The sequence below is a fragment of the Triticum aestivum genome, chromosome 4B, assembly GCF_018294505.1.
Source record: "Triticum aestivum cultivar Chinese Spring chromosome 4B, IWGSC CS RefSeq v2.1, whole genome shotgun sequence".
In the NCBI taxonomy this organism is placed as follows: domain Eukaryota; kingdom Viridiplantae; phylum Streptophyta; class Magnoliopsida; order Poales; family Poaceae; genus Triticum; species Triticum aestivum.
The window spans coordinates 80,104,709-80,119,211 of record NC_057804.1 but is presented as its reverse complement, the minus strand read 5'-3'; the positions used below and the strand labels follow the sequence as shown (position 1 = coordinate 80,119,211).

The following is a 14,503-nucleotide window of genomic DNA, read 5'->3' as shown; positions in this document are numbered from 1 at the left end:
TAGTCAAAAATGGCAAGTAGCATTCTGAATTTGTGTTGGTTAAAGCCTACATAGAGGGCATGCTAACTTCAAATGTTTAAGAGCATGATTAGTACAATCCTGTTATTATTAGGAGAAAGTGATGTATACATGACTTAGCCTGAAGGGGTCCTTGCTGTAGAAAAGTCTGTTTCCTTATGAGTTCCACGTGTTCCAGACGACTGAGCAATTAGGATGGGAATTCCTATTTGATTTCTCTTTCCCTAGGGTGATGTGATCCATGCAAAGATTGTTACTCCCTTCTTATTAACTAGTGTTTGTATGTGTGAAATGTAAGGCTTTTGTTATTCCACATCAGTGACAAACTGACAGCAATGACCACTGTGGATGACAAGCCCTTACATCTGAAATCAATACGTGAAATGCAACTGCAGTAATGTGCTAGCGTAGCAAAAACCAACACAAGTAGAGAAAAAAATATTGAGAAGTATTTCTGTTTTCAGATTGATGCACTCTGAATGGTCCAGTATTATGTTCTGTGTATATCTTCTGCTTGATAGTAGAAGGTTCTAACTCTTGCCGTGTGAGTGTTTTTTCTTCTGGTCAAAGCTAGGCATTAACTTTCAGTTTGCAGCTTACAGCAACTGGCATCTCATGGTCTGTTTGATGTATATGTGAAGGCGATGGGTGACACACACATTGATGATCATCACTCAAATGAGGATACTGCTTTAGCAATTGGAATGGTAATTTTTTTTCTACCATTATTTTCTAACTTGGCATCAGTACTTCTAGAAACAGTTATACGAATTATTGTCTACCAGAAGTTGGAACATCCATCTTTACCTCACTGCTAAATTTTGCATGCTATATTTCTGTTCTTTACCTGATTCTGAACTATCCTAAGTTTAATGTCCTGCTATCTTTGGAACTTACTGTGGTGACTTGTTTTGGAATTTTCTTTTAGGCATTACTTCAAGCACTTGGTGACCGAAAAGGGATTAACCGGTTTGGGCATTTTACAGCACCACTTGAGGAGGCAGCAGTTGAGGTTATACTGGTATGCAGGACCATCTTCTACATTTAGATACTATGCCTACAACCTCCATTCAGGAGGGTGCATGTCTATGTTGGGCATTTATGAGCTTATGAAGCTCTCAACCTTTGCTAACACATAACTGAATTACAACTTCCATCTGTTTGGTTCTTAACTTGGATAATGACCAGGCATTAAATAATTTTGTTCTCTTATTTCATGAGCATCTCATGTTATGATAGATTGGTATGTATGAAGATTTTGACTGTTGAGGACTATTATCAAGAATGCTAGTCCTTTGGCTTTATTTTTGTCATAGTTATTCTGACTCATCCATCTAACATAGGCTGAAGACTTGAATGATAGCAATGAAGTTGTAATTATTTTACTCTATCTTAATTTTGGGTTACCTATTTTTTGCTCAACAATTCTGACATTTTGTAAATATACAAATATCTACTGAATAATTAAACTGTGCCTTGTTGAGCTTAGATGTTTGCTAGTCATTCTTTTTCCTCCTGTATCCAGGATCTATCTGGTCGACCTCATTTGAGCTGCGGCTTAAGTATTCCTACCGAGAGAGTTGGCACATATGATACACAGGTATTTGGTAAAATTTTGACAGCCATTTTCAATTGTCTGCTATTTATGTCAGGCTTAAGATGATTTTCATTGCCAAAACATGACTTATTAAGTTCAAGTTTACTTTAGATCATCATTTCTGTTTCAAGTTTTGTTAATTCAAATGTTCCTTTCCCCAAACGATATTTCTGACAGATCTTCGCAATATCTGTTGGTTGTTATTTGAGTTAGGGTGATGAGATTCTCTTATCTATATGTCGCTGCTATCAACTTTGGCGAACTATAAATTAATTATTTTTATGACAGCTAGTTGCGCACTTTTTCCAGTCCCTTGTGAATACATCTGGCATGACGCTTCAGATCCGTCAGGTATATGTTGCTTCAGTTTCAAAGAAATACTCCTCGTCAGCTTTGGGTCAATGTTACAATGTTTATTGGTGATATAGGAGTCAATATAATTGTTTTCACCCCAGTTAATTGAATAACATAGATAACCCTGCAGTCACTCATTTTTTTTCCTTTCCAAGCTTGCGGGGAACAACTCACACCATATTATGGAGGCAACTTTCAAAGCATTTGCCAGGGCGCTTCGACAAGCAACGGAATACGACTTACGCAGACGTGGCACCATCCCAGGTTCGTGACCTCAATTACTGCAGATATTGTTCAGGGAAATCCATACGGTGACCCCTCTATATCTAATAATTTTTTCTAGCAGTGTATAATTGGTGTTTGTGAATTTTGGGATTGAATTAAACTAAACCCAAACAGAATAGCCCCAATGCTGATATTCCTGATGGTGGATAACGGATTCACTCTTTACATTTGAATCCTCTTACTGCAAGTTTACATTGACTTCTTTTTTCACATGCTTGTCAAAATTTAGATTGCTAACAGTTAATAAATCTATAAAGTACAACCTAGTAATACTATCATCCTCAATATTTGTTGTTCCCTATGTCCCATGTGCATCACCATGAAGAATCTCTTGGGAATATGAGTTTGTTATAGATAAAAACAGTCTTTGATTGTAAATACTCACCATATTTTTTTATTCTAGAACATCTTGTGTATATTTTAAAGATTTCAAAAGGAAGACTTTTTAGGTGTTATCATCTATTACCTGTAGTTATGCACATACCTTAACTGTTTTACGTTTCTCATGACAGATCTTTCCCAAGCCTAGATATTCTCGCTGAGAGCTCCTTGATGGAATCACTAAGATGGACTTACAAGACAGGCATGGATAAAACCATGAGGACCTCAAATGGACAGATTGCTCTAGTAAATTGTTCTGCTTGCTTAACTTTATGTTCAACTTTTGACTGTTCACTTGATTTTAGCACGACATACATAAAATGCAAGATAAAACATACTTTTGATACTATACATCAACCAAACATGATCCTAATATAACAATTATTACACTTTTATAGAGAAGATAAAGATCCAGAATTGTTTGTACCTAGAGGAACTCGCCTTGTTGATGCTCCTTGCTTAAACAAGGTACTCCTTGGGAAATTTTCCTCCAGGTCTGCTGTTGTGATGGCCGAAGGAAGAGCAAGGAGAGCGAGGACGGATGATAGAGGAGAATAACATATATAGGTAGGCCACACGGAGAATAACTGGGTAGCAGATCATGGCTGAATCTAGTTCTACCATATATACCATTGTTTTCTACCATATATACCATTGTGGATGGTGCAGATATATTTCCTTTTTCCATCTAATGCATACCTGTTAATAAATTAGAAAAGATGTAAAAAATCATAACTTACTAAAAATAATTAAATTATTGTATTAATTAATTCACGGCATGCACACTAACCATTTTCCTGATTAGCTACTTTTGTATGATTTAACAGATTGTACTAATACTTATAATTCCATAATTTGGTAGTAATGTACAGTCTCAATATACTATTTGCAGTTGTAACATCGGCGAGACCACACAAGTTCGATGAATGCGTTCAATTCCAGTTTCTCCAAGGTTTCCAAATGCCAAAGGTAACCAATACTAATTCTGGATGCATGAAATTAACTTTCTCTTTTAGCGCTGATGTTGATCAGTAGGCATTGACGTGATATTTATATATAGTTCTTTTGCCAAATATAAGTCATGACTTTATGGTTCGTGCATTAATACGGGAGTTGTATGATTTATAGAAGTATAGTAAGCTATAAATCTGCTACGTACTATGGTAGGAATACAACTTACATTCACTGCTATAATTCAGCATTTGGTGTGAGCCTAAGACAACATACAACTACTGAATATTCTAGAATTTTGAGAACTCTTGGCCTACCTAGAAAGAGATAAATATTTGCAACAAAAAGGCACCAAAAATCTATCTTCTGCCACCTAGAGAGCCCCAAGACCACCTGAACTTTCAATCAAATGGATGATTAATCACTACACATCAACATTAGCTCCCCCAAAAAAGAAGAAACCAAACTGTGACTTGAGAGGGAGATAAACAGATCGAGTTTAATAATGGTCCCACATATTCCAAGTTTTCCTTGCTATTATGATTTCGACCAGTGCACAAAAATAGTCAGAAATTAACTGACATAGACAGAGGAATTAGCAGGGAGGAAGACATAGAGGAATAGTACATGCTACAGAGTAATCGTTGGATGAACTACATGAGAGAGCACAACCAGCTTCCTCTTCTCAGCGCCAAGCCGCCAACCCCTCTACATCCTCCGAGAGCAGAGCAGAGCACAGCCGGCAGCACGACAACACGCCTGCTTCACGCACTTACAGGAAACCCCTCTCCATGCTCGGGCGCAGTCATGCCCCTGCCCACCAAGGCACCAACCGCGTACAGCAGGCCGGCCGCGCGCTCATGCCATCTGCTCTCTGACCGCGCCGCCGACGAAACGAAACCTGTCCGAGGCAATGGCTGAATTAATCTTCACCTGAACCATGAAGCATGGCTGCGACCTACTCTCGACCCGGATGTCGTACCCACTACCTCGGCTTCTTGCTTGTCCTCTTCTTCTTTACAGTATTCCTGCTCATCCCAAATTCCTAGTGTGGCAGACGTCAGAGCAGAGGGCGAGGTAGAGGCGCATGGTGCCGGCAAGCGAGTGGAATAGGATCATGGAGGAAGAAGGAGAACTCCTTATGCGCCACCCCCTTTGCCATCAACGACCGCTCGTCGATGTCCAAGACGCTCATGATCCATAGCTAACCCACGTCCGCAATGGGAGTGATCCTCGGCATAATTTTTCGTGATTGGAGCGGGGCACAGCGGGTGAATATTCGTCCGCCCGGCAGAGTATAGACCGTCAATTAATTGCTACGTGCAATCCTAACCTCCGTTTTAGGCCGTTAGATATCATTAAGTGGGATAATCTGATGGCACCAATTAATCTTGGTACACATAATGGGGTGGTTATATAAAAAAATATTATTTTGGTTAATAGTAGTATAGATATTAACTTACTAATGTGTGCTTCCATTGTTTTCTTAATATTATTTGAATGTTCTACATGATGATAGCGTGTCTAAAATTCAACGGTAGAGGAAGTGATAGGGGGTTTTGAGCTGGATGCGGGCATTGATAGATGTGACGATTTCCGCTTTGTACCTCTTAGAGGAAAATGACAGTAGGTGCAGAAACAGTTGGAGGAACATTGTTGCCGCCGAAGGATGTAAATATCCTGTGCACACACATGCATTTGCCTATTTTATAGAAACCATTAAACCTGGCGCCTCATCTCATCTAGCGTCATGCCATATTACCCCTGTACAGCTTCCCAAATGGGGCTCACTAATCATCCATGGCACACAACCGAATGATTCGTTCATGATGTTGCAACAAAATCAATTAATAATCCAACGATATGGTAGTAAAACCAAACTTCAATAATACCAAAACCACAAAATGTTTGAATAGTTTGATAATACCAAAACATCCTAAATTTTTTGAACATACGTCTATAGAAGACCCCATAAAGTTATTATCTAAGTATTCGTATCAAAAATAAATAATTATCAAATCGATCCCTAACAAATCTGAAGTATAGGAAAATATTATTGGCATATCTGCATGCATCAGTCCATCTTCAGTTACTTAAAACCCTCAGGGCCGCTCTAATCTCTGGCGGGATGTTTGCAGCAGCTTCATTGTCTTTGAACATTAGCATCTGGACCGTAACTTGGCGTCTAAGATGTATTGGATCCTATGAAAGGTGCAAAAACTCAATCATTTAATAAACTGGTTGGATAATAAGTAGCACACATCAACTCATCATTTATGTACTTACGGTAGTGTTCATCCAGCCCATGCTACGCAAACGACCAATCTGGTGGGCCATCTCCTGTAGCACAAAGAAGTCGGAGTGTTTGCTGCGACAAAAAAAATAAACATTATAACGGTCTGCATCTTATGTATGCGATCAATTTAGTAGCTTACCGACGAGCAACACAGGACATGGTATCTTGTTCCCAATCCATGATTTGGGTATTCCAATCAGCGATCCTAGTCTGCAACACAGTGTTGAATTCTTCCTTCAGTAGTGTGATTTCCTTCCTCGTCAATATGTTATGAGTGCTATCTTCAGGATCAAACGTGTTGAAGGATGGATTCATCATGACAACCCTCCTCCTCAGTCGGTTCACTACAAGTAACCCGTATGACGAATCCAAAAGTTTCAACGGTAGTAGATACTGTGGCAGGTCGACACATGTCAATTGCTATTATAATAAGTAAAACTAACTTCAAGAATGAGCATCTCTTACAATTATAGAGTTGAACACATCATATTTAGAAACAGGCTGGACCACAACATAGTTAATCAGCGTCCTGATGCGCTCTCCTAGAGTCATCCAGGAGTACCTCAGGGCCTGTGACTGAGCATGAAACTGCAAGTCGAAATAATGTTTGCTCCCAACCCAGTTGGTGCCTGCGGTCCTCTCTATTTCAGCGCTTGCAAGCTTACGTACAACAAGGTTGAAGCATTCGGGATGAAATTTTGTATGAAAAAACAGGGTGTCCTGGATCATTCGGAGGCTGATGTCGATCTGGTACGGCCGGGAGCTTCTTATCCATATTGAGCTGGAAAAAAAATGCCCAACAACATTTAGGAAAAGACCTCAATGGTCATCTTCTAGTTTAACATTGTCTATACTAACCTATAAACCGAATTCATGTTTAGATTGGATGACATTGAACGAGGTCAGATTGTCCTCACCTAGATGTATCTACACGTATCAAATATAGAACCCTAATTCATGGGCTTTGCATGACATTGTTCATGTACCGTCGAATTCAACTAAAAACGTATACAAGTATATATGAATGTTTTAGGATTGCCAATCTAGCTATCTTCCTTTGCTGTGTAAAAGAGTGTTCCAACATGATTTGTATATAGCAAAAGAATTTATAATAAGACAACTTACTTTAATGTATCTTGGTCTCGAATGCCCATGATAAAGTGAAATGTGTATTCAAGTGCATCTTCCACGGCATGCATTGGTGGGGCCAAAAGAACCATGGGCGCAGGCACATCCTCATGGGGCCCGGGAACATTCTCCTGGGCCGCAGGCGCACCCTCTTGGGGTGCGTGCGCAGCGTTCCCAATGATCTCCTCCATGGGATAGAAAATTAGTTCTCGATCGTAATTTGCTGATGGGATATATGTGAACTTGGGTGGGTGGTTAAATAGTAGGCATATGGAGTTTATCATTTTGTTACCATATCATCTAATATATTGGAGAGTTGATATTGCCTTCCAAATGATCAACGTCGTTTAATTAAAGCAGTTATTCATTTCCATGTATAAAATATTTTTACTTGTGGACGGATCTGATCTTTCTCCCGGTATCAGATAATATTTTCCCGATTCCATTATTTTAGCCATTTATTTTGTAATTACAACAGAAAAGGAAATAAAATAAACAACGGTGTAACAGTTCAAAAAATATATACACTAAAATATATAACACATAGACAACCAAACATAATATAGTGGACTACCATGGTAAATTATGTCTAGCGTGCTGTGTTGCCCAACTGATATCTAGCCTGCTGTGTACGAGAGTAATATGAAGAGCAATACAACTTACTTTAGTGCCTCACCGTCCTGGACAACAGTGATAAATTGAAAAATGTATTCAACGGCATCTTCTAGTGCATTCATGTTGCCCGCGGCCTCCTGAGGGGCAGGCAAAGCCTCATGTGGTGCGAGCTAAACATCCACTGGCTCGTGCACAACCTCCATTGATGAGAGTAGTGAGTGATCGAAAATTGGTGAAGCCTCGGGTGGGTGTTGAAACAGGAGCTCCTCGTCGGTTATATGCCACGATCAGATACTGTTTGGCAGCTGCATCATATAGACTTAAGTGCCTTCCAAATATCACGGCAACTTCCATTGTTGAAAGCCAAATAATAAGCAAACTTTTCATTACACCTGATTTTCAGCATCGGATGCATTAAGTCTCACAACACATGGTACCTAAGGCATATCATTCCATCCGTGCATATCATTCCATCCGTGCATGTCTATATTGTTCATTTCCTAGTAGAAATTATTTTTAGCTGCGGACGGATCATGTCTTTATACGATAAGTGGAAGGTGTCCCATATATTTCCGAATCAAAACATATACAGAAAACGGGCCCCTATACCAAACAAACTTTCTATATAATTTATGTGTATTTAATCTGTTCAACGTGTACTATAAAATGTTGTCTACATATATTTGCAAAATGTTCAACGTGTGTTAAAAATGATCGTGCATAAAAAAAGTCTATAAATATGTTAAGACATGGCAATCGTGTTTATAGAATTGTTAGAATACTATTACACATTATTTATTGTAATGCATGTAGATTGGTTTTATATTTTTCTTACTATTTTTTTAGTGCATGACGTACATTTTTAAAAAATACTTCTAAAATTTACTAATACACGCCAAATTCTGAAATATATGTTGAACGGTGTTTTCTTCAAATGCATGAACACTTCATTCAAATTGGTGACAGCTATAATATTTTCTTACATTTCCTGGTTCAAACAGGAAAGAGGACATCAAAAAATAAACATGAATTAGGGAAATAATTAATGTGTAATACCTATTGAGATGCATATGCCTATTTTTCCGTCCTCTGAAGCAGTCATTAGTGCCTCCTTTATTTTATTGTTATTTAACGTCATAGGTAGGTATATATGGCTATTATGTTTAGAGAAAATTCATCCATACAACACAAATGTTTTCTTCCTACCCACCCACCCCCCCTCAAATTTGAAAATGTTGGTAACGTATAATGTTTGTGGAAAAATGCTGGCACCGTCTTGTACTTTATATAGTCCATAAGAAAACACTTTGGCAGGGGCTTATGTTGGTTACTCTAATCAGGAACACATACAATATAATCAGCTGGTTATCAGAGACATCATGAGCATGACAGAGAAATGTGGATCATGTGCGAACTTGAAGATCAAAGGCAATTGAAGGTACGCGCATTATATCCAGCATGTTTTTAATTTGGCTATTCCATAGATTATATGTGAGGATGGCCGCCAAAATAAACCTCGTATCGTATAGCAGTGCGTGTATGAATGGAGTTACACGATACGAGTTAGTATATGATGTGAGGCATGTCTGTAAACCTCACTTGCCGGCTGAACCTGCCATGGTCCATTACGAAATGCCTCTGGTTCACCTAGAGCAACAAACCTGCTCCTGACCGCACGGGTATTATAGTACAAAATATACATAGAAGTCAAAATTAATAGATAGAACCAACACGAGCAGACAACGTTGAAGCGAATAGGAAGCTAGAGGGATCCATAAAATCCTTTATTCCTTGCATATATATGGCATCCAATACATTATTCATATTGCCAAAAGGATAAATCTCTATTTGATCCCTACCAAAGTTCTATTAGCTTATTATATTTTCGACATTTGACTATGCATCAATACATAGTCATTCATCCAAAAACCTCAAGGACGATGTAATTTCAGCTGGGATGTTTCCAGCTGCTTCATTGCCTTTGATCATCAGCATCTGGACCAACAATTGCTTTCTGAGCTGTATTGAATCCTACAAAACATAAACAAAAAATTAATAACTTGTTGAAAAATTAATTGCACAACAGATATACGTGATAGGAAGAACATAAATTTATATTTAACAAAGCTATGGAAGACATAAACTTGTTATATATGCACGTACCGAAGTCCTGGACATGTTATGCCTGCGAGTATCATCTTGGTGAGCCATCTCCTGTAGGACTATCAATCCAGAGTCTAGGCTGTGAACAAAAGTCTACATATATTAGAACCTATAGCTGTGTGGCTATAATATGCACGACCAATTTAAACAATTACCGCGGGGCTGTAATAAATGTATGATCTTGTGGCCAATCCACGAGATGGGGATTCAAACCAGGCCTCCCCTGTTGCAACACACTGCCAAATTCTTGCAAAACTATACGTGCTTCCTTCTTAAGTTCCTTGTCATGAAAGTCCTCTGAGCCTAAGAATGACTCATTGGAATGATCAATCAGGAGAGTCCTCCTACTTTCAATATTAACTGCAATGAGGCCGTAGGAGGAATCCACCAAATACAACGGCAATAGGTACTGCGATAGGTATACAAAGTTAATGGTGAACAGATAGTATACAAACCAATTGTTAAGAATGAAAATCCTTACAATGGACGGGGTCATGAGCACGTCGTATTTCGGCAAAGGCTGTACAATGACATTGTTAATCAACAAATTGGTGCGTTCAGCTTGGCCTAAGCCAGTCTGAATCAGCACCCGTGCTAGGCGATGGAATCGCAAATCAAACATATGCGTGGAGCCAACAAAGTCTGTTCCTGCATTCCTCTGTATTGCGTCGCTAGTAAGCTTACGCACTGCAAGATCGAAGCAGTTCGGATTGACCCATGTATCAACTCGCATGGTGTCTTGGATAGTTCGTAGGCTTAATTCGATCACGAATGGACGAGGGCTCCTTATCCATATTGTGCTGCAAACAAAACAGCATGATAGCAAAGCTGTTAGAAAAATAAGGGTAACAAAATAATGTAATACTTCAATTAGTGGGCAAACAATAGTACATTTTTTCTAAACTTTAGACTGGTGTGGAATGTATGTATCTTCTAATTGGAATTGTAGTGTCAAAAACAGGAGAGAAGTACTATTCATTGAGATCACCAAATCTATTATGACAGTTATGAACAAATCTGTAGATGGCACATGTATCATACACCAGGACTCATTGCAATATACTACCGTTCATAAAAACATGGTAGTTTAAAATAATGTGGTGTGGATGGTACTATCATGGGGTAATGTAAAAGGATAATATTAGCACATGGCCATTTTTTTGCAACCACTACGTTAGATCATAAAACCTTATGTATTTAGAAAGGATAGTATGATCCTAACCAGTAAATGCATGTAACAAATTATGAACGTGGCCAACTAATCGCCCTGGATTATGTGAAAGAACGGGTTTTTACTCGGGTTTAAAATAAAAAGACAATAATACAAACTATAATGGCAGTGATCTACAGCTAACAATTGCAATTAAAGTACAGATGAAGTTTAGGGCTGCCAGAACAAACTCTAATTCCTTCTCGTCTAAGGACACCATGATGTAGTTGTAGATGTACTCGACTGCGTCGTCCACTCCATAAAAAATCGGCATAGCGGCCATTACCGCAGGCAGAAAGTCGTCTTAGCACCAGGATGAGCGAGCGAGAGGGCATTAGACAATGGTGGACTCACAGACGGGCCATATATAACATAGTCGGAGGGGAATTGGCCATCCGCCCGGTCGGTGAGGCATTAGCATGTTGTATGGATTGGAAGGTGCCCATATCATTCCATCCATGCATGTATCCATTACAAAACCTTCCTAATAAACGGACAAGCATTTATTTTTATTCCATACTACAATAGGCAAATAAATAAATGCCGATTATAATTCTATTATATACGTCTCCCTTTCCAGATTGGAACAAGGAGGATTTAACTTTCCTTATAAGCAAAACCGTCTAAGGAAAAAATTAATGGCCAAACTGGGAAACCCAGTGAACGTATGGTAGGTCACACCGTTAGATTGGATACTACATCGTATTGGAAGGAAATGACTTTAATGAACCGTTGTCATGTACTCGGAAGGTGGCCCATTTCCTTCCATAATTATAAGTTGCCATAACAAAAACTATAGACATGACAATATAATTCATAGGCGCATGTGCGTTGCAACGGGGTATATATATATTTTCATTGGTTGAACACCTATATCACATAATATAACCTATCACATGTGGAAAAATCTATAACTTTACCGTTAATTGAATTATGCAACTATAGCCCACTTCGTTTACATGTATTGTTCCATATTCTTAACGCACGGGTATATCTCGATGGAGAGAAAAATTTGAGTTATAAAATACATTTTTGCTGATGCACGTCTACATGTGCTTTAAGTAGTATTGCACATCTAAATCACATGTAATTGGCGTGGGTAGCTTTTTTCTTTAGTTTTATGTTTGAGTGCCTCGTATCAATGTGGAATAACTAAGACACATAGGACGCCTTATAGACAGAAATATTCCCGCAAAACATGTCTATAGTTTACTTGATCAATAAAATACAGCAGTAGTGAGTCTTGTCAGAATATAATAGTGCATGAAACACCTCACGTTGGCCTTTTATTCGCGCAAATCTTTAAAGATCAAGTAAGAGTTTATAATGCTCATAGCCTTGAGAAAAATAGAAGTCGTAAAGGAAAAAATGAAGCAAATATTGTTTGATATATATTCCAACTGGAACAGAATCCTTACATGCGCGCCATGTGTGCACGATCGTGTTAGGATCGATAAGGCATAAATGGAGGGGGGATAAGAGAGGGAGAACATGGACCAGAGAACTCGGGCGGATGGGGGCAAGCATGCATCGTTCTAGACATGGATGCGCGCGTTGTTATCCCAGGATCATGCATGTGTTGGGATCTCACGAGGATGCTCTAATTTCTTCTGTGATACTTCTGACGTCCATTGTTCCTTCCTTGAACAACATGATTCGCGTACGCACGTGTTTCATCAAGTGTAGTCAGGCTAGCTTCATGGATATCTACGATAACAATCATTGTTATATAGTAGTGGAATACTATTACAGAAAAAAATATTGAAAACAAATTTAAAATATAACGCAGCCCCTACCTTGTAGATAATGATGATCATAATTAATGTTGGGAGAGAAGAAGAATGTGCTCTCCCTCATAGTTTGCAAGCAACGCTGCCTCTGATTTACCTGTATGTAAGTTACAACAAACTTCTCGAACAGATTGTCAGTGCATTGCAAACGCCAGAACTGAGGTCCAACGTGCTCCTCACGTACACGTAAGAAAATTATCTGCCGTCTACAAACAAATACAAATGTTTCTATCATTGCAACAATAGAATTACAAAAATAAGCATATGGTAATCTCATATTATAATTGGCGCTTACTGGAAGTTCATGAGGCCAATCTCGAGGGAAGGGACGCGGCGCCTATATATCGTATCCCACTTAAATTCTATATGACCAACATAGGCAAGGATAGCAACCACATCTGCAAATATGAAATCACAATGAGACTCTGAGTTGTACGGAGTAATATGCAAAAACAACTAACTAAATAATGCAGCTGTGATGGTTTTATCCTGTAGCTCAAAGATTTCTCCAAACAGTGGGAAGCACGGTGAGAAAATTGTCGACGTTATCTGTTGCGCCGACATCATAACCTCGGTCGTAGAACTTAGCGTGGTGACAAAGTCCATGGATAGGTACCAGAAATGTCCATCTGGCATTTCTGTGGGGTTGAACCCGACGCGATTGAAATCATAGGTCCTACCGTTTCTAGCACGTTGTTGAAACCGACTGCCTGGTTGTTGTATGCAATCGCTTCCATCTTTGTTCCCTAATATATTTTCATGAACATAACAACAATGAGCAAAAAAACATGTATATCAAAATTATATTTAAAAATGTGGGCTATAAAGTATTCTTACATGCCGATCGAGTAGTATGCACTGAAAGTACAAGTTTCCCATGCCATTCTCTTTGATGTGAGCCTTCCACATGACACTAGCTTGAATAATCCAGCAATTATGATATATGTGTTCCATTTGAACGTGATGAAAATTCATGTTCCTGTGCGTATAAAAAAACAAAAGGATCAGGTAAAATTATTTTCCAAGGGGACCATAAAATTTAGCAGCCAAGGAGCATAACATTCTAGTGGCCCAACACACATCATGCCAAATTTATACATATTATTCATGTTCTACTTATTTGTTTTCTTCTTGCAAAAAGATCTATTGAATATGGGATAAAAATGGTTTTGAAAACAGGCAATACCCTATGCTTACCAAAAACAACCCCAATGAGATTACAGCCAGACCATCAATCTACCAACTTAAAAAACTATATAAATGAATGCTAATCTAATAGTAATATACTCAGGTGATTGTGTTAGTGCTTGCTACATCTGGTTTGTACACGATCAAAATAAAAGATTATGTAATTCAGACTCACTGTGCATCTGGTTTTAACTAATATACAAGATGAAAACAAGCCGACAATAGATGATTTGATCGCCAAGCCTATTACTATGTTCTAGTGTATCCCATGTGCAAAACAATGATGATTATTTCAAGAAAAAAAACCGTTATATAGTGATGGCAAATAGACGTACTAAAAGATTATTTTATCTTGCCTGTTCATCAGAGGGGAGATGAGTTGACTGATGATAGGAGCTGGCGGTGGCGCCACCACCCTCTTAGATGTGATCGATCCGTATGAGATCACCATGGTCGTCGTGGAGGAGATGCTAGTTACAATGTAGAAAATTTGTGGGCAGCGGTGATTATTTATATAAGCATAGTGG

At 38.6% G+C, this 14,503-nt stretch overlaps 1 protein-coding gene and 1 pseudogene across 1 annotated transcript; one reads left to right on the top strand and one right to left on the bottom strand.

The window, feature by feature from the left end:
* Positions 1–353: 353 nt before the first annotated feature.
* LOC123089981 (imidazoleglycerol-phosphate dehydratase 3, chloroplastic-like) lies at positions 354–2,312 on the top strand (annotated as a pseudogene).
* A 9,990-nt stretch (positions 2,313–12,302) lies between these two features.
* LOC123094497 (uncharacterized) lies at positions 12,303–13,527 on the bottom strand. The gene is made up of 3 exons (XM_044516487.1): positions 13,084–13,527; positions 12,795–12,994; positions 12,303–12,705 (listed from the first exon to the last, which is right to left on the bottom strand). Exons 1-3 carry the CDS (start codon positions 13,092–13,094, stop codon positions 12,599–12,601), a joined length of 318 nt encoding a protein of 105 aa, XP_044372422.1. The 5' UTR covers positions 13,095–13,527; the 3' UTR covers positions 12,303–12,598.
* Between the last annotated feature and the right edge of the window lie 976 nt (positions 13,528–14,503).

Excerpts from the sequence above, each read along its gene's own strand:
- LOC123094497 (XM_044516487.1), bottom strand. Across the intron at positions 12,706-12,794 it reads TGATCATCATTATCTACAAG|ATATCCATGAAGCTAGCCTG; the intron begins GTAGGGGCTGCG and ends TTGTTATCGTAG.